General features: G+C 40.3%; 2 protein-coding genes across 10 annotated transcripts in view; one reads left to right on the top strand and one right to left on the bottom strand.

Moving 5' to 3' along the window:
- The window catches only part of BEND6 (BEN domain containing 6), a 30,761-nt gene extending 25,624 nt beyond the window's left edge, over positions 1–5,137 (bottom strand). For 2 of the 3 annotated variants that reach the window (XM_030037519.2, XM_030037517.2), the window contains exons 1-2: positions 5,016–5,136; positions 2,576–2,736 (exon numbers count right to left, since the gene is read on the bottom strand). The gene's annotated coding sequence lies outside the window, so the exon portion shown is untranslated. Of the gene's footprint in view, positions 1–2,575; positions 2,737–5,015 lie in introns of all 3 variants that reach the window. The other variant, XM_030037521.2, reaches the window with a different exon arrangement.
- Positions 5,138–5,485: 348 nt separating this feature from the next.
- The window catches only part of DST (dystonin), a 314,486-nt gene continuing 295,790 nt past the window's right edge, over positions 5,486–24,181 (top strand). For 3 of the 7 annotated variants that reach the window (XM_030037882.2, XM_030037880.2, XM_030037878.2), the window contains exons 1-3: positions 5,493–5,809; positions 6,245–6,279; positions 21,426–21,614. In XM_030037882.2, coding sequence (XP_029893742.1) covers positions 5,629–5,809; positions 6,245–6,279; positions 21,426–21,614 — 405 coding nt within the window. In that variant the 5' untranslated portion in view covers positions 5,493–5,628. Of the gene's footprint in view, positions 5,810–6,244; positions 6,307–21,425; positions 21,615–24,181 lie in introns of all 7 variants that reach the window. The other 4 variants (XM_030037881.2, XM_030037879.2, XM_030037877.2 and 1 more) reach the window with 2 other exon arrangements.

Genomic DNA, 24,181 nt, shown 5'->3' with positions numbered 1-24,181 from the left:
ATATTACTGCAACTAAGAGTAGTCCTGGGCGCACTTAGGAGAAAAGAAAGAAAGGCATCTTCCCTGCAAGGATAACAACCTCAAACCTTATTAGAGCTATTTTTTCCCCTCCTGTAAAATTAAATGTCTTTTTAGTGTATTGTAGTTCAACCTAACTTTATAAATTAATGTAAGAGCTGAATGACTAGTGTTGTATACCCTTCTGAAACAATCCTTAAACAACTTCCAATTATATACATAAAATACTAATGAAGTCCAATTCCCTCTGGGATGCAAGGCCACATTCAGATTGAGAACTGCCACATTAAACACTGCCAAAAATGAATACAGAGCAACTTTTAACCAAGGATAAAGGGGCATGCCACTGCTGTAATAAAATTAAAAAAAAAAAAAAAAAAAAGCCATAGGAGCTTTAGCAGTATATTTCCATTTAGGCTCCAGATCAGCCTCTCTATCTGCAAAGTCAATTTATGCCCACAGAATTCGTGCCAGCATTTTTCCAGCAACACTGTAAGCCATGAGTGCACAACTACATGGCTCATACTCCATTCAAGTTACATTCAGCCTAATAAACAGAAGGAATCAAAACATGCAAGCTGTGTGAGTTGATGAACCTGCAAAATAAGGACAATTAACTCTACATATATAAAGCAGGCAGGAATTTGGTTTTACATAGTCACCTAAGACACCTGCAGATGGCAGAATGTTCCAGTCATGGAGGTGTCTAGTCTGTAGCACTGGAATCACACAGTTTGGTCTTGGGTAAACCATACAACCTTTACAATTTAGCTTCTCTTTTCAAAGGATCTGAATTAATAATACATATTTACCTAATTTCAAGGATAGTGTGAGAATTAACTGATGCTAATATGCCTTCCAAACATACAAAGCACTGTACGGAGCAAACAATTTAACAAGTTTTGCAGAACAAAGATTTGCAATAACCTTGCTGAATTTAGAACATACTGTTTCACATAACAGATTTTTTTGAAATGCGATGCCTATATCAAGCTGGAAGTTGTTACTCTTTCAGCTGAAGAATGTATTGTATAAGGTTTAATCATCTGCCAGGAACTCCCACAACATGTTCTCATACATCATGCTTAAACTGCTAGGAAGCACACTGAGGACAGCACATAACCTATGAAGTAGAATACTGAGGGGGAAAGTCAATTATTTTATTGAATGAAGTTGATAATACTCAAATACTATGATATTTTCTGTATTCACTTTGCTTGTTTCTTTGGTTTTTACCGTATTTACTTTGGTTCCTGTTTGATTAGAAAAAAACCCAGTATTTTGTTAAGGAGTATTAGATGATTAGAGAACGCTTCTAACCAGTTAAGTAGTCATTTAAGAGAACAGAAGTCCTTAAAGCATTCCTACATACCTGTGAAAGGAAATGATCTTACCCTTTCACTTAATCAGCAACTCTTCTGAAATCATATCATGTATCATATCCTATTCTTATGTCCACACCACCAGATCTAGCATGTGACCTTTTTCTTTCGGCTTACTGATACAGGGAGTCTTCTAATTGCAACAGGAGTCCACAAGTCCTGAATCTCTAAGAGCAGAGAGGTGCCTTTGCAGAATTGTGGACTGCCCTTGAATCCCACAGCTCACATTGGGGGAGGTCAGCATATCTCTGCAGACATGGTTTCTCCACTCAAAATACCATAACATTTTCTTTTTGTAATTTTAATTTTTCTCGTTTCAGCCTAACCCATGGTACTCAGCTAGGATTTTTAGTTTCTTTTAAAAAGCATTGCTGAACCTCACATAAATTATCAAGGAGTATGCACTAGCCCATAGATGGTACTGCAATTCTGCATACAGGGCAAGGGTAAGGGAAGAAAGTATCTCTGCCTTCAGCCTTGCTGGGCAAGACTGCTAAGTCAGAACAGGTTATCACGAGAGACCGTCTGAAAGAGTATTTTAGGTCAACACTACCTTGTCTCCCTGCAGGAGGGCTGCTGCTGCTACAACACATTCCCTGCTCAACTCTTCCATTAAACTGCAGAAGTTTGACATAATTTCCATGCTGTTCCCCTCTCTCACACAACTTGGGAAAATAGGTAAGCAACTGCATTCAAGAGTGACTGCAACCAGAGAAACATCCTCCTGTCCCTTTCCAGTGCAAATGTTTGCTGGTCACGTCTTTTCTGTGGAGTCTCTGAAGCAGAATTTTCCTTTTTCATCCCTCTGCCAAGTACTTATCACCACCTCCTCCCTCAGCATTGCTCAAGTAAAAGGCTGCTTCCAAGCCTGCTGCCAAAAACTTCAGCTATGCCCGTGACTTTGTCGCTGCTCTGTTTCCCTGTGATCCCCACGAAAAAAAGCATCTGCAGGATGCTACCTCCCACCTTCTCACATTTCCGCAAAAGCACGGCCACATCACACGTACTCTGAAATGGCAGCAGTATCCCTTACTTATTTCAGGGTCAATGGCTGCCTTCTTAGATTATAAAACACCTTAGGACTTAATTCAGCCACTCAACAACTTAGATCTCTTTTCTGCCCTCCATTGCCATTCCATACACTCTTGTCACAGCTGCTATCAAGACTTCCTTACCTTATTCTACTTCCTCTTCTCTGAAATAGCTTCACCTCTGGGATTCTCCTTCTGAGGTCAAATCTCAGCTGAGAGGTTTTGTATTAACCTTCTCTCTTCATTCCTTTTCTCTTCTCTGTTTATCATCCTTAAGATTTATGAAAAGTTCCCTGAAAAACATTCTGTAAAGAGGCTTAGATTAAAAATGTTATACATATAAAACTTTTTTTCCTACAAAATAGTAATAAAGAGAAGTTAAAAGATCTACCCACATATAGTTTGCTTACTTTTAATGTGAAATATCTTCACCAACTTAATCTTTATTCACCATGAAAGTAATATTTTAACCACACTACCAAACCCTGTAGTATTTAACAAACACAGAGCAGTAATGAATACAAAGAAAGCCATAGCAGCAGTTTGTTATACATGCGAGACAGTTGACTCGGATGTCTGAAGCAATAGCTCTCTGAAAAATCACGCATGTCATCACTTCTCGTACTTAAACTGTACTTTCTTTTGCATTTGAAAAAAAAAATTAAGCAGTTGTCATGAACTTTATCGGATCCTTTTGGCAAAATATTATCCTCAAGACACCAATGAGCTCTAAGTCTTAGAAGGGAAAAACTATAAACCTTAAACTAACAAGCTAACATTAAAGAGTTGTCTGTCAAACGTGTTCTATGCTCTGTTACCTGAGAAAAATGTGAAAATAACTGTTCCCTCTCAGTTCTCTGCAATTTACCATGCAGTTACTGCTGTGCTACATTTCTTCTACCATCCTATTCTGAAACCATAAATCAGGGCAGAGCAAAAGGTGTCAAAAAGTTTCCTGCTCCTGCAATATACTACAGCAGGGCAGTGTGCTGCCAGGAGGATCACGCTGATTTGCTTCATGTTACAGTGAGGTAACATGAACCGTTTGAATAATCTCCAGGTAATCTGCATTAAAACCATTTTACTGCAGTGTACTGCGGTATTAGGAAAGATTTCAATATTGCACCACGTGATGCAACACAACCTTATCGCGTTTGTCAGTTCCTAGGCAGTGAGGGAAAGCTTTAAATCAAAGGCTGAATGTAGCAACTTTCCATTTTACAAAGTAATACGACATACTGTTTTGTCTCACCATGTTGGCGTATCGTATGAAATGATACAAAATTCCCAGAATAAAATATCACAGACCTAAAAGCCAACATATTTTTTTTCTTTCTTTACTTAGCCCCCCCAACCTGGTATCAAGAGAATCTTTCGATGAAAATGGATTTCCCTAATATTATTGGTACAGTAAAGTGTCACAATGTTATTAGCTCAGTGATAAATGAATTTTAGTATTCTAGAGATCATTTTTCCTGTTCTTATTTAAGCTACCGCAGATGTTACCCTCTTTGTCCTTCCAGCTTGTATATTTTATAGTTTAATTTAACTTTACACATATGCTTTTCTATATAGTTTTATGGCAGTCATATAAAGCAGTAACATTTCAATGTTATTCCAATGTTCACACAGAGATTTTCATTATTTCTATAAAGTTTTGGAAACGTTCCTCAGCTTTATGTGCTCACATCAAGGATACACGAAAAGAGCATGAACTTTGTCTCGAATTAACCTAACTTCTTCCCTAGTAACACAAGCAAACACAATATTGCAAAATAGTACCTGGATGATTTTTCAGCATGATTTTTTTGTGTGTAGTAGTTACGAGGGAGTTTAGAACTACATTTTCAAAGACCTCTGAAACAGACTTTGAAAGTATGGAGTATCATCAAAGCAACAGCCACAGAGATAGCAGTAGTGACAGAGATGAACTCTTGTTATTATCTGCATTAGCAACGTGATTAGCCGGGATTTTTATGCTCTATGCGATGCACCAGCTCCGGCAAGGCAGTAAACGAAAGGCAAAGGAGATGCCATCTGCTGCAGCGCGTTGCAGTTTACTGCAGGACGAGGGTATACACACGGTATTGCTCTGTAACAGCTTTCGCTGCAGCAAGCCCCTGCACCAGCCAACTTCTCCGCGGCTTTCATGCAGGAAACGTCTCGGCGAGCGTGAAAATCGCACACCGCCCGGTATATAAGCACCATACGCGGTGTGCGCTTTAACGCATAACCCAGATGAAAGCTGGTGCTGTCTCTTTCACAGTCAGCTGCCGCCTAAATCCCAGCATCAGAAACACGGGTCAGCACGACACGAGGACCCTAATCACCTTGTCAGGATGCATCTTATTAACATTTCCCAATCCCTTCCCCCTGCGACAGCTTTGCCACGAAACCGGCCGCGATCGGCGCCCCGCGTCCCGGGTCCGCCTGCCCGGGAGACCGCCACAGACCCCCGTTCCCCCGCCAAGGCACACAGACCTGCACGGGCCCCCACTGGTCGCTGCCCTCCGCCGCGGCGGGGGCGGGGGCAGCCCCTCTCCCCCCCGGGGTCCGCGGCCTGCACGGGGAAGCCGCCCTGTACCTCGCAGCAGCCATTTTCCGCCTCCCTCTGCAGCAGCTCCAGCGCGTGATGTCACCGGCCGCCCCGGCCAAGTCCCCGCGGCGGCGGGGGCTGCGCCGCGCGCGCGCGCGCGCTCGCTCGCTCCTTCCTTCCTTCCTCCCTCCCTCCCGGCAACGGCAACGGCACCACCACCACCTCCTCCTTCTTCTTCCTCCTCCTCCTCCTCGCCCCGCCCCGCCGTGCCCGCGCCGGCTGCCATGCGGCGCCCCGCCCCGCCCCGCCCCGCCCCGCCGGTGCCCGCGGGCGCCCAGCCCGCCGCGCTCCTCGGCCCTGGCTGCCGCGCGGGCGCGGAGCGGGAAGCCCCACCGCAACCGTCGCCGCCGCCGTGGCGGCTGCTGAGTCACGGCCCGAGTTTCATCCCGCTCCTCCTCCTTCTCCGCCTCCTCCTCCGCCTCCTCCTCCGCCTCCTCCTCCCCCGCGCCACCGCCTCCCGCCCGGCTGCCGGCACCAGCAGCGCTGTGCCGGCGGCGATGCCCGCCCCGCTGCCGGGGGGAGAGGCTGCCCGGTGCTGCCCGGCCCCCCCCCCGCTCGCCGCAGACCCGCGCACGCACAGGGGCAGCCGGGCGCTTGAGCCATGATTGCCGCGGCTTTCCTGGTCCTGCTGAGACCCTACAGCATCCAGTGCGCCCTCTTCTTGCTCCTGCTGCTGCTGGGGACCATCGCTACGATTTTATTCTTCTGCTGCTGGCACCGCAGGCTCCAGAAAGGGAGGCATCCCATCAAATCCGTCTTTTCAGGTCGCTCAAGGAGCCGAGGTAAGAGATGTTGCTCGTCCCCGAGGGCGGAGAGGGGGTTCCCCCGGCCCATCCCGCGGTTTCTGCCGGCGGAGGGCCGCTCTTCCTCAGTTGAGCCGGGAGAAGGCTTTAAAGAAAATTCAAGCCGAGCCCAGGACTGCGGCAGCCTTGTCTCCACCCATCCCTTAGCGAAACCTCGGCCAGCGGGAGGGACGCGAGGGGCTGGGAAACCCCCCCTGGCCCTCCCCGGTCTCTCAAGTGCGGCAGAACTTTATGCTCAACTTCCTCCCGATGAATTAAATATAAATGCCGGGCGGAGCTGCCAGCTGCGCCGGGAGAGCCAGACCCCGTCCAGGCATATGCGCCAAAGGGCGAGCAATTAGATAAAACCGTTAGCCGGAGCGAAATCTGAGGTGGAGCTGGTGGAGCCTGTGTGTCTTTCTGCTTCCCTTCCAGATGCTGTCATGAGAACTCATCACTTTCGCTCAGAGGTAATTTATTTAGCACGCAATTTCAAGGTCAGAAGTTGTTCTCTTTACCTGAGTACATATTGTTGTGGTCTTTTGTTAATGAAATCATGTAGCAAAGTTTTCATTTTGCATGAAAGACGCGTCCTCTTTCATTTCTTGTTTTTTTCCACACAAAATGTGAGCTCTTCACTTGTGTTACCCTAACCGGCCTGCTGATTTGTGTCATTTCCAAAACAATTGGTTACATCAAGAAAAGCTGTGCTTACTGTACGTGCCAGACCTCACTTTGTCCAAAAAGCAACCCCCAGCCCAGTTATTGACTGATACGTGCAGCGCTGGTAGGTTTCGTGACTGCAGAGCTTCCGTCTCACTTGCTTTGCCGCCAGCTCTCACCTGCGCCTTGGTCCCTGTCAGGGAAGTTGCCCGCTCAGCTTGGATGCTGCCGCAGGAGATCCCAGAAGGATCCAGACTACAAGCCTGCTTGGCAGGCGCCTCGTTTCATGACTCTATATTCATAGGTCAGGGGAATCAAAACTCTTACGTGCCAGTGCCAAAAGTATAACACAAACCCCAGTCACTGCCTAGGCATTCAGAATGAGGAGCATAATTGCTGGGAAAATATGGAAAATAATATTTGATTTAGTATCTACTTTGTTTCCATGATGCCCTGTAGAGCTCCTGTCTAGATATTTCTCTTGCCTGGTTTCCTGCTATTGATTTAAGGCATATCTTCATGCCATTGCCTGTTACTCTGGAAGCCTTGAGAGACAGTCTGGCACTAAAGTAATCTTTTGTTTTAAATTATTTGCATTTTTCCTTACCTGGTTGTGGGTAAGAAAATTACCCAATTACAAGTAATATTTTCAAAAGTGTGCATAGGATACGTTTTTGCAACATGGTTCATACTGCCAATTAGTTTTAAACTCCTAACTATTTTGAAATTTGTACACACTATCACAAAAAGAAGATGACATAGGGAGTATGCTATCTTTAAACCATGAAAAGTCTGGTTTTGTTGTTGACTGAACAGTGCTGCAGTAAAGCGAACAAACAAACATATCCCTCCGGAAGTCAAAAGATTTTTTTCATGACTTAGTTCCTCCAAAATGAAATACTTGGTTTCCATGTAAAATTCTTTCACTCTTGAGCGTAGGCAGAGATGAAGTTTAATGTGTTACACCCTTTTGAAATACGTGTCATCCTGTATGGTGACTCTTAAAAGGGAAGTTTGCAAAGTAACTAATTTATTTTTATTACTTCAGCATGTAGTTATTTGCATATCACCCAGTTCTTCTACCCAGAAGTAGACGAATTTAAAATTTTTCCTAGAAGTTTCCATTTACTGAAACATGCTAGAATAAACCAGTAAGAACTGTTATATTCTTTCATAATTTTCTACATTTTGTTTAGACAGAGTAATACCACACTAATGGTCTAAACTGCCCTTTTAAGTAAGTGGTGCAGCTGTCTTCCCCTTCATTATCTGATGATAGACTTCTGATTCTTAAGAGAAAATGATGACTCATTTGACATCATTAAATGTTCATTTTCCATTTTTTTTTTCAAGTAAAACCTAATTTTAATGAATCTAATTGAATTGATTAATAACAAATTACAGGCAAACTCCCATGAAAATATTGGCAGCATTATCTGAAACAGAATTCAACATTCTCATTCTATATCAGCACAAAACATTATGCACTTCCAAGTCCAGTAAGATGTTGATGAAAGCAATGCATGACACATGAAAATATGGGCTTTGCATAATCCCCACCCCCAAATGAACATAACACCTCAATTCCAAGTTTTATAGCATAAGGTCCATCTGCTTGCTTCCACTATGCTTAGTTGTTTGTCAGGTGCAGTTATAAATGGTGTTTATTAATGATAATAAAAGATAATGAAAAATAGGCTTGATAGTAAATAGCAGTGGGTTGACATTCATCTCCTGAGAGCTGGGTTCAAATCCGACTTGCATCACACGTGAATGTGCAGGTGGTCTCGCGGCAGTGCACAGAGAATTATAATTGCCCTATCTACAAAACAGTTGGCAATTCCTGCAGGACTGGCTGCCTGCCAGGAAAGCTTTATTTGGAAAAATGGATGTGTAGCAAATGTATGTTGAGGTTCTTTGCCACAGCTCTCATGGTGTGCACCTACATTGTCTAGTCTGTATACAGTGAGAACTATTTAATCCCTTTCCTTTAGTACTCAACACATTAAAAAATAAGACACCATGCTATAAGAGGGTAAATACTAAATCTGAAAATGTATTTATGATCCTTATCAGCTCTCCTGTTCTGAATTTTATATGCTACTGGTGAATTGAAGCCACAAATACTCCATTTTTGTGGGTCTTGATTTTGAATGCCTCTGCAAAACATGCCTCATTATTATACAGCAAAAGTCTATGCAGATATTGCTTATTATAAAATGAACTTAAACACTTGACCCCCTGTCTCAAAAGGAGGTAAATTTGCATGGATCATTATGAATATAATGTAGGTTAAAGTCTGTCGTTGTTGGAGGTGCTTCATAACAGAAAAATTAACCAGCAAGAAGATGTGAGAGTTTCCTGAGATAATACAATGGTGTCTCCAACTACCCACTAACATTTATTTACTACCATCTGAAGTTTGCCAGGCCTATTTTTTTAATATATTTTTTTATTGCAGTCCTTTAAGTTCATTACGACTATAACTGCTCTTAAGATTCCTCCATCTCCCAGGTACTATAGATACTTCATGAAGTCACATAGGAATCACACCCAGAATAGTTAATGTTTCTTATCTGAAGGAGACCTAGATATGTCATGGCTGTAAAAAGAAAACAAGTAAATTTCCAACGGAAATATTCATTGCTTACATGACAAATCAGATTTTGATGTAGCTATTTGCACTAGTCTCTCCTTTCTTTATTTTGAGAATCAGTTGTAGAATGAAATGTCTGTGCTAAACCAAAACCACACCGAAATAACAATATAACTCAGTGAGAGTTTTACCAAAATGGGGATTATGATCCATTGTTGTTTTATTATTATTATTATTCCTTGTATATTCAAAAATATGAATGCTATCAGTGATTCACTGACTTCATTCTTCTTGTGCTCTCTGTAGAAGTTTGGTTTTTCATGAAGTATAGGAATTTTCTCTGAGTACTTTGGGGTCTTGGGCTTCATACATTTCAATGTTTAGCATCTTACACTTTACAGAGAGGTTCAAATGTCTTCTGTGCCTTACAATTTAAAGGCATTGCTTAATGTGTTGGTGTTGTTTCTTCTTGTGATTTAAATTTCTTTCTGAATTAGTTTTCCTTATTGACAAAGCCTCTGGAGTAATGGGATTATGTGAGATTTTTACATTTCAATTAAAAAGGAAGTGAGCTTCTAGCCCTTAGGCTGGAAGGAATTAATCCAAATGGTATTCTTAAAATCTTTTGATTTGGGGGTAAGAACTGTTGAAAAGGAAGGTTCTCATTCAGGATCTTTAAATGGTTGGGTTTTATGAGATTGTGAAGGGATAATTGTGCTAATTGCTAAACCAGTAGTTGATAGTTTTCATATTATTGGGGAAAAAAATCACCAGATTTATAAATCTTTTGCCTGAAATTTTCTTTGAGCGTTAGTTTTCCTTTATCTTACCTTTCAAATTAGAAATACTAATATCTCAGGAACTGAAGGCATCGGTGTCAGTGGGTAGTCACAAGCAATATGGTATCTTTTTGTATTTATTTAATTTTGACTCATATATTTTGGGCTAGTTTCCCGTGAATGCTTCCACTGAGACCTACAGGTATAAATCTACTAGGAAGCAAATCCATAAAAGTTTTACAGTCCACTGTAAATTCTGACTTCACATAAACCAGGTGCATGTCTGGTGGGACTAGACACACGAGTAAGGCAAACAGGAATTGACACTATGAAAAGACTCTCTGGGAGGGCTAGCAGTATGTATTCACCATAGCTGTAGCAAAGGAATAACATTTGGTCATCTGAGTTTTGCAGACCCCACATTTTCTTCTTAGTATACCGAACAGTCACTACAAGGTTATATATATTCAGTCTATTGTTGTGACAAGACTGGTAGTGAAATAGGTCAGCCAAGACTGATGAGAATTTTTAAGAGCAAATGAATTTGCTAAATCATCCATTATGGTACAATGGATGCAAAACTATAGTACAACAATGTCTGGTAAATGTATATATTGACTTTGCCAACAACTGATGCCCAGAAAAACTGTTCATAAATTCATCCCTAAGCATACCTTTGCTATAATTGTCCCCCTTCTGAGGCTGATTGTGAGACAGTTGCCTAAAAATACAGTTCTAGATATTTTACAAAACGATAATGAATAGTCTTTGAAGAGTTGCACCATAATTCTTCCCGAGCATTGCAGTTATTTATGAACTGCTCCAGATATGTACAGCTTCAGTGAAAAGAGAAATCAGCAGACCCTCCAAGCTGAATTTGAGTCTTCTGTTTGATTGCAGGGAGTGTATTCAAGGAGCAACAGAAATGTACAGGACTAGCCAGAAAAATACATTCATTCATCTATTCAAAGGATGTCTCTTTGTAGAACTGAATCAGCCTGAAAATATTTTACCTTTGTGTTTGATGTGCTTTCCCCCCAGGATGTTTAAACTATTTTTCCATTGGCCATCTACAAGTTAAGGAACAGGTTCAAGGGAAAATAAATCAGAGACAAAAATAAATTGTTTTCTTAGATGTATGGAAGCACTTATGTACAGGAATGAATGGAGAGCTATAAATGCAGGTTATACTGTATAAGGACAAATCCTTCTATCCATTTTTCATAACATGTCCAATAACGTGGCCCAGACAGAGCATGTCACACTGAGCTGTTACATGGCAAACTAGGTACCACTGAGATTCTGCTTACTATACGTCATCTGTCCATCACTGTTTGTCAGCTTTATTCACTGCAGTGCTGCCTTTAGATAGCCTAGCAAGCATTGGTCTATGCTGACAAACAGCCTGTTTGGCAATTGTATCACAAAATATATGGCAATTCTGGTTGCTGCAGCAAGACCACTTGGGTTCCTGAGCTAACTCCAGAGGATTTCACTTGGATACCTTTACTCTGTACTACAATGTACTGCAGAAATGCCCAATGTATTTCTATAGCCATCTGGTTGCCTGTATCTTTATTCTGGCTTCTGACAGCCAGAATAGAGCATTGAAATGCTGAGGGGATCTCCTCTCTGCTCCATCAATAACCCAATAAAGTACTGACACTGTGTCATGGTCCACACCAGTGGTAAGGCTTGGTCTCGATACACTGCATGTTGGGACCTGCATTATAAATTAACACATTCTCACAGTTCTCTAACAAGATAGGGACAAGTGCTCCATAAAGATCCAGTACATAATAAAGGTTCTTCTTACTACTTAGTTTCCCATTAATAAAGTTATATCAACAACCTCCTAGCTATCATGTGAGTATTTACGTATTCAGGCTTCTCGGTATCTACTGTTATCTCTGGAAATGTGTGTTTTAGATGAGGTTGCAGCTTCAGTTGTGTTGTATGCCAGTTACAGTGCACATTCCTGGTGCACACAAGCAGCTGCTTGCAAGCAAGCAGAGTCCTGGTTTCAAGGGGATCCAGGTGGAGCACGGCTTGTTGCCATCCGTCTGTTGGCAGCCACATTGTACGCATGTACAGAATGGGAACTTCTAGCTACTGTTTTTTGGCTGAAACTAACCTCAGATTGAAACCGTGAATTAAAATACTTGAGGTCATACTTGTGGTGAGCACATGTATTACCACATCTGCTGTAGAAACTGTTCTTAGACAGACGGAAAGGATCATGCAGGGGTCCGTAGATCAAATACAGCTCAGAAAAGCTTAACCATCTACACTGATTTCTTGGTTACTGTGCTTAGATTATTAGGGTGACAGATCAGGTTGTGGATGCCCCTTCAGAAACAGCTCAGCATTTTAGGCTGAGGGTATTAAATGAAAGCAAGCACCACATGACCAGGGTAGTACAACCCTTCAGGCTGTTTCTCCTCCTGGGCTGTTACATGCGTTTTCCTAGGGCATGGAAACGTCACTCACACTCTCTTCCACTCCTAGGCTTTTTTAAGGAGAGGCATCTTTGATGTGCTATGAAAGAACGACACAGAGCACAGGGTGAAGTCACCTTGCTGTTTTCATGCAGGATCTGATTCAGCTGAGCTGGGCTTGTTGGGCCTGGCCATGTCAAACTCTGCAGCCTGGGGGGCTCTCAGGCTCTGAAGCGGGTGCGCTTGGGCCCCTCCAGCTCCCCTGGGCAAGGGCTCAGCACTGTGTTGTAGAGATGCTTGAGCAGGTTTTCAGGCCCACAGCTGATATGGCTGATCTTGACCTAGTGCTAGCAAAGCTGGCTTGTTTTTGAGCCGATTCCTTGTGCTTCCAGTTCACCTGCAAGCCTGGGTACCTGTTACCTGGGTACTTCTGCCGTCCACAGTGTCTTGAGCCCCTGCTGTGCTCCCTTGTGCCCTACTGCCTTGCATCAAGGAGAGTCAGTGGTTTGCTGTTCCTGACTCATCAGTGGGAATGAAACATGAGTTACTGCTTAAGTGTGAAAACACTACATCAGCTGTAGAAATTAACTGCAGTTGACTTTTGGGAAAAGACACATTTCTTGCAAGTTGTGCCAATGACCTTATCGCCACTGTCCACTCAGCTGCTTGAATACAGCACTCGGCTTCAGGATGGCAGGGTAAATAGTAGAGCAGGCTGGAAGTGAAACACAGTTCTTACAAGACTTAATTTCTGATTATCTAAATTGATAGCACTAACTATACTGAAATACATAATCAATGTTAGACTAAGGTATTATATTTATCCTCCTCCTTTGTTCTAGACAGAACAAAATGATACAACTAGGTTGAAGCATCATTCCCTTCTGATCTGCTGCCGTTACCTTCCTACATGTAAAGTGCAGCGGGAGTCGGAAAGTGACTTTGCAAAAACAGCATCCTCTTATACAGTATGATAAGCTCGCTGTAGGCATTTACAGTTTGTAGTCTGTACAGCTACTCAGCTAACCTAGTGTAGGTGTCTGCTTCAGGATAAGCTGAACAGTTCTTCAAGCCTCACTGAATGTATTGACTAAATTTTTCATTGGCTATAACAGGAGCTTAGACTAGTTGCTCCTGAAGGAGAGACCCATTCGGATATGTTGTTGGTATCTGAATCAAGGTATCTTAATAGATATCCGAATTCCACCCTATGTGAAAATACCCTAGGTTATCTTTTTTTTTTTTTAATATATGCCTGTTAAGTCTCTCATCAGTTACGCATCTATTTTATGCTTGACAAAGTGCAGATCCATCTTCACATGCTGAGGTGGCATAAATTCTCTTACCAGTTTACGCTTCAAACAAGCGCACTGGACAGACAAGAGTAATTTCTTTGTACTAGATGTTGGGCAGCACTTGCATGGTTTAGCAATCTGTGTGTTATTTCTTATTCTCCTTCTTACTGTATTTTTAATATTTATGGCAGATTCTTGATGTATACCGTACACTGCCTAAGCTGAGAAGTGATGAGATGAAAACAGAGGAAGCAGGGGTGGAAGAGGGACATGCTTGGGGAATGTGCTAGTATTTCTAAATTAAACTCTCCCTTGCAGACAACTGATCAAGCAGTACTCTGATTTATTTTTGTTCTTAAATAATTGTTCCATTCCTGTAGGCTTGCGGTGCCCTAAGGTAACAGGGAAGGAACTGGGACAGGCCATCACAAAGACAAGGAGGCCATGGAGGGCTGCAGGCTGCCTTGTCAGAGAATGATAGGACTGTGGAGAACAGGCCAGCTTCTGTGGTTTACAGATTTAGACAGGGAAGAGTATTTAAACGGTATTTTGAGGCATGACTGGGCATGCTATTTGGCTATTTGCTTACACATCATCAGATTTTCCTAGTGTTACAGCTTACCTGTTTCGATAGGAATTCTAATCTTACAATAGGAAAAAACAAACACATTGTGTAAAACAGCAGTGCAATACTGCATGGGTTATTAAAAAATGTATTCTAAATTCACATCTAAACCCTAGGTTCACACAAGAGCTCATATGTATACACTTGGGGGCCCACTTAGGAACTGGAAAGCAGGTTACTGATGTTGTATTTCATGAACTTGGTTGGAAAAGTAATCTTGTTCAGGTTATGTAACAGACAATTGCTTTTAATCCCTTTGAATGTGTGGACTTACCTTGGAACATGACACATGCCAAATCACAGTCTTCAGTATCTGAGAAATGGTTCCAGCACTGCTTAGAGTTTAGGTTTTAGAAGATAAGAATAATATCTCCTAAATTAAAGCATACAAAGAAGCACCAGTGAAAGCTGTTACTGAGGGAGTGGAATGAGAAACTGAATGTAAAATCTTAGATTTGATGTTTTAAATCTTGATTCAGATCTTTATAGGAGTAACCCTTAGCTAAGATTAAAAAAAAAAAAGATCAAGAGAACCACACACAAAAAAAAAAAGGTTGCAGTCTGTTTTTTGAGAGCTGGTAGACCCAAGAAAGAACAAATGCAGTTGCATCCTCCTTGTGCATGTGTGAAGTAATATACTGAGTGTACGTAATCTTCCTGCTATAGAAAACTAAGACCTAGCTTTAATTAGCAATCTTTACTATTAGAAAGGATGTATAAGTAGTTTGGAGGGCTTAATTTGAATCCTCGATTTTGGGTTGAGCTTGCAGAATTGGCAGTAAAATAAATGTGGGGTTTTTTTTTTTTGGTTTCTTTATAAACTGAGGATATTTTGGACAGAAGTCACTATGGGAGAAGAAAGGAAATAATGCAATTTTGGTCACTTTTCAATTTAAGACTGGTCTTACAATACAGACGCATGTATTTCTCTCTTTCAGCATGCAGGGGAATTTGATACAATAAAGTTATTAAATTAAACCTGCCTTTTTAGTTCAAGTAGGTACTTCAACTATAGGGTTTAATTCTATTTCAGCCTGTCTGCAAAACAGCTGAGAACTCTGGCATCTTGAGAATGGTTTTGATACTACACATACTAATGTCTCCAGGCGCTAACATGTTGTAGGTTGCATATACATGAAAGTTTTCAAGCTTTGAACAGCCAGTAACTGACAATTCAAAGACTGCTTCTTGAGGCTATTAATTGACAATGGTAATAGATGACAATTCTCATGCATACACAACCACTGTCAAAAACCTTAAAAGCAAGCACACGAAGTTGGATGTCCTATCTGAGCTTCCTTTGGCTTTGATATTCGTTAGTGCACCTGCAAAAGTGCATTTAATCTATGGGACTCACTCAAATAAGGCATTTGCAAACATAGTTGAGTTCTGTTGTCATTCTTCCAATTGTGCTGAACTGTGGCTTAATGCTAGCTAGTGCTTTTTTCTGTGGTTTACTGAAGTTCTGCCAGAAGGTAAACTGGGCTGCAGTCCAGCGTCCACTGAAGTTAATGCAAAGATTTCTGTAGACTTCAGCTGGACATGAGATAATGCGCTCTTACTTCTCTTGAAGTTAATGTTTAGTGACTCTCAAAACACATACTGGCTGGAAAGGTTGCGTTCCAAGATTAGAATTCTGACACCAAATATATTCTACATAAAATACTTACACACTGGAAAAAATGAAGAATGAATATGGTTTCTTATCAAGCATAAAAATAATAGGTAAGGTATGATGAAGGCAGTCAGGACAGTAGAATCCAGAATGGAGAGGAAAAGGATCTGGTGAATTAATACAATAGCAGATTGAAAGAATGGAGGGAGTCAAAGATTCACGTCACTAAAGCAATAATGCACACATGGGATAGCACTGATGTATTCATATGGTGCTATTAAAGTATCAGACAAAGAATTAAAAAGAAATACAGTGAAACTAAGACAGTGAAAGAAAAAGGTTCAACACATTATCCAAAATGTCCTCATCTGTAAATAAAAAAAGGAAACGTTAGAGAAGTTTTTTAGGAAGTTTCAAAATCCTGGTTTTTATATTAATGAATGGGCTAGCAATGAGAATAGGAAAAAACATAACAAGGATTGCAGAGTATGACATACTTGGTTATCAAATACCAGACCATACTGAGGAAATTCTGAAGAATGGCATAAATGAACACACACATGATGTTCATAAATGCAAGGCTGGGTATATTACAGAGAAAAGTCATTTATCCACTTATTAAGTTTTAAGTTTATGGTCTCCAGAAAGGGCCTTTTGAATTACTTTTGACAATTCAGTGAAGATGTCTTTCAGATGTACAGCCTGATCAGAAAAGAAGATGGGGTGGGAAATATTTAAACAGAACAGAAAAACATGCTATACTATTATATATATTAGTAATACAAATTTATAAGAGTACTGTGCTGAATTATGGGGATCCGGCAAGAGTGATGTCTGTGAATATGGACATGTAAAACTCTGACCAAAAAAAAAGTGATGGAAGAGACTGGAATTATTTCACGTAGAAGGAGGAAAATAAGAGGAAATCTGATGATAAAATATATATGGAATGATGAATACAGTATTGAAGGCAGACCAAAACCTAGTCATTCTGGCTCTGATCCATCCTATCTAATCTTAGATACTTACAGTATAGATGTCTATGAGTGAAGTGGTCAGCTTGGGCTCCCTTTATGGCCAATGGAGAGAAATAGGTGCGGTTAGGGAATGGTTCATCTGACCTGCTGACTTCAGCATCTCGAAAGGGAACCCAGGGAGGGGAGGTCTGCTGAGCCTTGGTCAGAGGAATCCCACACTGTGTTTCTATACACAAGAAATCAGTCACTGAATCAGAGGTGTGAAGTTAAAACTTGGCTGGACAAGAAGATATTTTTTTACAGAACCTCTTACCATGGAAGTCATTTTACACAACCAGTTGGTTGTGTACTCTAGCACGTAGCACCAGGTTTGCAACATTCATAATTGGTTTGGGTGTAAAGACAGACACAACAGGTCCTTTCAATATTACGACACTTCATTCAAAAAAAAACAACCTTTCAGAGTAGACTTAAAAGGACGAATTTCAGCTAAAAGAGGCTGATCTCCCCAGTCTCCTTCCACAGACAGACAAGCTCCCTTGAGAGTAGGTGAACTAGGCTTTGGCTCTGCACTGGCCTCAAGACACCTCTCTATTCCTGCTCACTGTAGAGTATGACTAAGAACATCAGTCTTCATGGATTCAAACAGACTCTAACTGGAAGGATGCACATGAATGCTTTTGGAGAGAAGATAATCCTAGGTTCACTTTGCCTCTTGTCTTCCTCTGTGATGTCTAAAACTGGTTCTGGTGGTCATCTGGGTTGTGTCTTTAAGGAAGAATGCTTTGCAGTGTAAATCTTTGTGCAGTTATTTTAGTATTTTAGAAGACAAATTTTCTAAAAATATGTATTTGAAGTCTTGTTTGGTTTGCCTCGTTTCAGAATTTTACAGGCATAAAAATGAGTCAGGCAATAGGGTCTAGGAATGAGCAACTCCCTCTCAGAGCAAAGAAGAAAAGGTTTGTCACTGTCCAGTGACACAGCATTCACATGTTACCGGACACTACAAATTGCTTAACAGTGGTAAAGCAACCTCGTTGTATTGCCCACGTGATTTTAAAATCTCTAGCATTTTCTCGGTCATTGGTCTGTTGTGGTTTGAGCCCAGTCAGTAATAAAGCACCACAAAGCCCCTTGCTCACTCCCCCGGCCCCGGTGGGATGAGGAGAAAATATAAAGGCAGGCTTGAGGGTCGAGACAAGGACAGGGAGGGATCACTCACCACTTACGGTCACGGGCAAAAGGCAGGCTCAACTTGGGGAAGAAACAAAATCAATTTAATTTACTAACAATCAAATCAAAACAAGGATACTGAGAAGTAAAACCAAACCTTAGAACACCTTCCCCCCACGCCTGTGGGGTGTGTGGTATACTGTGTGTCCCTGAATATTTTGCAATACTTATTTGCTCTTCTGTGAGTGCTGACTTAACATCTAAAATAGTGCTGTCTTTGCCAAACAGATATTTGTGTAATTTTCACATTTTTAATTTTGATTGCTGTATTAATATGATAATTTTCAATTTTGGGTTCAGCTGAAGGATAAATAACACAGACAACACAAGAAGCATCTATTCATTTCACTGTTGAGAAGGAATCACTGGCCATTCTCGTTTTGCATTGAGCATAGGTGTAGCAGCTCCGATGCGTTACATCACTTTTGACTCCTATCTTCTTTTTTGATGACCAAATTTTGAAATTTTCCAGATTGAAGTTTTTGCTCTGGCAAAGTCTCACTGCAGGAATGAGTAAGCATTTTGGGTTCTGGTCTGAGGACTCTGCCCTTGTAACATCATCTGTGTTGATATGGAATTAATTTTCCACCTGAAATCATGATTGTCTGCCTTTACTGCATTATAATCCTCCCCAGAGCAACCATTTGTGATACTGCAGGCAGATTATGACTTGAAGTGAAGAATAAGCTTCAGCAAACAGAAGCAGATGAGCTCTTAAAGAGATAAAGATCCCATTTTCTTGCTAGTAATAAACAGCAAAAGAGAAAAATATATAAAATATGAAGGAGAAGCACTGTCTATAAACAGACTTTTCTGGAAATCACAAGTGACTTTTTCATATCAAAACATAATACTTAATCAGTAAACCTCAAAGTATTTTGAGGTGAAGTCACTCCATGAGACAGACCCACATACTTAAATCCCTATTTGGCATGCATTTCTTAGCACTTTTAGAGCTGCTTAGCTTCTACCAAATTCTTCTATTACATAAACATACTTTCTCGAAGAGTTTTATCCAGCTAATGGGGATGGCAGCATGGTGAGGGAGCAGCTGCAGCACAGGGTGTATAACCAGGCTTCGGCCAGGAGCTATCGTCTGTACATGAATCATAATGCTTTTAACATTTAGAAAATCTCTTCTGATTTCAGAACTCAGAATAGATTTGCTGGGTATTTTGCTCTTTTAAGGAATATTTTCTTTTACTATGGAATAGTCCCTGATGCACACTAATATTTTTTTGTAAAAGAAAATTACCACAAGAAGTAAACTCTGAAATAGTAGGCTCCTTGTGTTGTATTTTTCCCTGTCATCCTGAATAGTCCTAGGATCACATTGAATGATATGTTGTATCTGTTAGCTATTTCACAGTGTAGAAAGAAACTGGGGCAGTAAGTTTTCCTGCTGCAATAGTGTGGCAGAGTATCTCACAGATTTACATCTTTGAATGTTTAGAGATCTTCCTAAATCTGCGCAGGTCTGCTGGCTGCAGTGGCTTCCAGTACACTGCTTGCACTGGTTGATACAGCCAGGGTCCTGCTTCTATTAAGATACGGGGGGTCAAAGTCTGGCCCTGCCTGTAGTCTGACTGACTCTACTGCTTCAATAGAATAGGAGGGATCATAAAAAAGGATTCAGGAAATTTTGGCCGTATCTTTCCATCATGTGTATTTCATAGCCCTGATAGACCACATAACATGAACCTCCCAGATGGACTAAGTAGAGTTGGGCTCTATTCCTGTCCCTCCTGTCCAGTGTCCAGGAGTACAAGGTTGCTACCTGGAAGTTACTTCACCTGATACTTCACCTTAGCACTTCAACCTTTTCATATCATCTGTTGCATGCAGTGTATATTTGTAGCAATTACTAGCATGTGTATGTAAATATATGTTTGTGTGTTTTGGCTCTTTAGGGTTATATTTACTTAATGGAGCACACATTCAAATAATGAAAATAGCTGTCTGTCTCTCTGAGTGCCCAGAACAGACTGCAGCTCTCTTCCCTTGCAGTATCATGAACATTAGAGGAGTAAGTCCAATTTGCACAGAGCCATACCTATGACTTTTGATTGCTTCAATTTACCAACATAACAACATTTTTAGCATAACTTTTCTATGCTGATTTCCTAATTAACACAAACCAAAACAACAACAACAAAGCAAAACAAAACACAAAAACCAAACCCAAAAGCTAAGGGAAGGAAACCTGCTAGAACAGCAGGTTTATATGGAAATGTATTGTTCCCACTAGTTTTCAGCTGGCATGAACTCAGGATATTTAGATTCACAGCATAGATTTCTGCAGTTTTAGCTAAAATCTCACCTTGCAGAAGTCTGATTCTTTATATGGACCAGCCATTTCTGAGTGCTGGGTTTGTCACACAAGGACTACAGCAGAGATATTTTACTAGAAGAAAAAAAGATAGAAAATTAGGAATTGTTGCATCTATTCTTGGTTTTGAAAGGGAATATAGTCCTTAAACTGCAGACTGTTACTAAGGACATAGATTTGGCTGACTTATTCTGAAAGCTGATGTGACTAAGTGAAGGAAACTCTTATTTACAACCTGGCCAAGTTTAATATCAACCAATATTGTATTAAGTACAAATGATGCATGACAGGCTACTGCATGCTTATGAGGAGACTGAGTGAAATGAGAGAATGCTCACTGTAAATGCTCTGCAGGTAGCAATACAGGGCTAGCATTTTACGTGTTGCCATTAAAGGAATGAAATTCTGTAACGTTGTGAGACATTCTAGATGATGCTCAGAGGTTTTCACAGCAAGCCTCCAAAAAGCATTTGGGAAAGGCAGCTTTTCCTGAGTTTATATTTGGCCAAATATACATATATTTCTCAGATGATAGCAAGACAGCACTCTGTCTTAATTATTTTATTCCAAATGGTAAGGTCTCCCCCCAAATCTAGCAGCATCAGACCTCTTAACAAGAACCATTAGTCATAATTAAGTGTTGCCAGCTACCAATTTTATTTCACTTTCATTCTCAGGAAAAAATGCACCTTTTCAGCTCAAGGTCCCTAAAACAATTTCTCACAAGGCCAAGAATTAACCTAGAAAATTTTAATTATGAATTTTAAATTAGAACTATTTAGGTATAAATAACTAAAAGTGTAAGCTTATAAAGAAAAGCAACAGGAGTTACTGCGACTAGCTGTGTCAGTAATACATATAATTGAGAAATATAAAACAAATGTGATATTAACAGTACTTGGCAACATCTCTTTATTGTTACATGCAGTATATATGGACATTGTATTAACTTAAGATGAGCATGCTTGTACCTCAAGTCGTTATTAAGATCCTGTATGATTTTTCTGTTGTTATATGGCTCCATTCTGGGAGATGTCAAATGCGATGATTGCTTTTTCTGTTATAGGGCTTTAGATCAAGTCCTCGTCATGCTAGAAGACGTGTAGCACCTCGCCTTGAGGAAACACAACCTATAGTGGAAGCTCACCACCTAAGTGAGCAGGAAACTTCTGTAAGAAAAAGAAAAATCAAGAAAAGCAGCCGAGTTCAACCAGAATTCTATCATTCTGTTCAAGTTACTCCAACTCGAAAACCTGTAAGTATTCTACCTTTAGGGATAAATAGCACTCAAAGTATATTATAGAGGCATGTAATATAATTCTACTTTTTGGGCCATCCATATTCTGTTCCTCAGTTTAAAAACCCTTTCAGTTCTCATGTTCAGTGAATCTAGATATAAGTTGGTTAGACTGTATTTAACATTGATGCAGAACTAAAAAAAAATCCAGTTCTGAGGAGGGGTTTTTGAATTTTGATTTAATATTCAGTCTATAGTTAATATTCAAATAAGATATTTCATTTGATAGTTTTACAGTCATATTACTTAACAGGTTTTTATAGCACATGTGTATGTTATTGAAATTCCTCACTCAGATTTATCAGAGATTCTATGTACTGAACCAAATTTATATTAAATCTCATTACTAGATATGATTTTGAGGTCTCTTCCGCTTTACACAGTATTTACAATCTTTGTGCTCAACAAAACTTATATCAAGTTTTATCATTCTTTGCTCCTCAGCTTGACCTACACATAGTTCTTTTAATATTGATAGCCTACTTTTAGTGAGGAAATATGACAATTCCTTGAAACACTTACAGAGTTCATAATGTAAATGCACATGAAGATTCTTCCTGCAGACGTGATGCATTTCTCTTTTTAATGAGAGCTCATTGCTTTGATGCATTTGCTGACTAACCTATCTGTGCCTGTGTTAAGGGGCTTGAACTACTTCTATTAAGCCAATATTATTAAAAAGGTAACTATTGAGCATACCTTAAAAAAGATTATCTTGAGGTTTCTCCAACCAAACTGAACCTTCCTAGATTTGTGTTAATTGAGCACCAAGAATTATCAGTGAGCTCTGAAGCTGGTTTGAGAAAGAGCATTCCCTAATGGAAGTACATTGCCTGAGAGATCAAGAAACTTGCGCAAAGAAAAGAAAGCCCGAGCTGCCAAAAACTGCCAGAATTTTTACATTTTAGCAGATACATGTCGTTTCTCTGCTCCCACTTCACTACTCCCCAGTTTCCTCTGTTCTCTCATTTTCTTCTACTTACTATTTTACTCTGCTGCTGTTTCTGTGGTTTAGTTTGATCTGATGGATTCATCTTCTGCTCTTCTTAAAGGATCTGCTCTTCCTTTCTTCTCAACCATCTCCCTTTTACTCCCATCCTATCTTGCTCTCTAGACTACTTTGTCTAACTCTGTTATTCTTACTAGGTCTTCAGCTTCTCACCAGGCTCTCCTCCCTTCATTGCTTCCTTCTGGTCCTTTCCCCGCTTTGTTGTCCTTCCTTCATCTCTTCCATCATTTCCTCTATATTTTCTATTCCACTCGTGTTTTTTTGATTCTCTTTTTTCTTTGATTGTTCTTAATTTTTTTCCATGGCACGTCTATGCCAAGGGTAGGCCTGCCTGTAATTGCTCAGGCATTACCAACTGCCACTGATTACCAATATGGGAAAAAGAGCATCAGTGGTGCTGAATTAAAGAGATAAAACTGTGGAAATGGTGTAAGCAGCAAAACAGGCTTTGAAGAATGGATTAGTGAAGCAAAGAAAACCCTGCTTTTCCCCAGTCAGTAACATGTCAGGGACTTCAGGACCAGCAAAGAAAAAGAAGTATAAGAATAGAAAATGCGCAGTATTACTATATAACTTCACTTTCCTGTCATTTCATGGGTCTATGCTGCGTCTGACAAGACCTACCACTGAAACAATAGTAAATCCCAGATTTATAGAAAACTTCTCTCAGTGCTGTCACCATTATGTCACTATCTTGAAATTGCTTTTGCAGTATATCTTTTATGCAACATTATATAGTTCTTTTGATAGCCTTCCGTTCTACAGCCTTGATCAACTCACATTTCTACAAAAAAGAATAAATCATTATCTTTATTAGACTACGATCCAGAAAACATAAGTCACCAATTTAATTTCTCATGGACGTTGTAAGTTATTCTGAATGTATTATTAACGCTATGGTGACAGAGTGAATAAGGTTCATGCCATGACAAATCACTGCAGCGTTGTGAAGCTCCACGCAGTCACAATGTCGTCCATCCCACAGTTTGTTGCAGCTTTATTCCACTTAGTCTCAACGTCTTGAAGATGAGAGACTTTTGGCCTTTACCTTTGTGCAGTTTTACATGAGTCAGTGCCAGAAATGCTCTTGTTAGTCTGCATAATTCATATCCATTATTTTTTCCTGTTATTCCTAGCTCTGCCCACTTGAACCACTTTAAATAAATCATCCGTTGTCTTGATGTTTACACTGTGGAAATAGTTGTAGGCAGCTACGGCCATATCCTGCTTAGTCATTTCTTGAAAAAAATTATGTATGATATCTGCTAACAAGAAGACATAATTTCTCCTCATAAAACAGTTCTCCTTCTGATCATTTTTGTTGCTTTTTTCCTACTCATGCTTTTTTGTCCCTATTTTCTGACAAGGGAGAATGGTATTTCCAAAGTAACTATAAAACAGCCTTATGGAAAGATTTTTCTTTGCTCCAGGAAATTTTTGACTAGTCAGTCCAAAAATATGTTAGCCTGTTTTGTTGCCATATTAAGATATATGCTTAAAGACCTTTCAAATATTT

The sequence above is a fragment of the Aquila chrysaetos genome, chromosome 15 (assembly GCF_900496995.4).
Source record: "Aquila chrysaetos chrysaetos chromosome 15, bAquChr1.4, whole genome shotgun sequence".
NCBI lineage: Eukaryota > Metazoa > Chordata > Aves > Accipitriformes > Accipitridae > Aquila > Aquila chrysaetos.
Note: the sequence above shows the minus strand (reverse complement) of the source record. Positions and strands in the feature narration are given on the sequence as shown.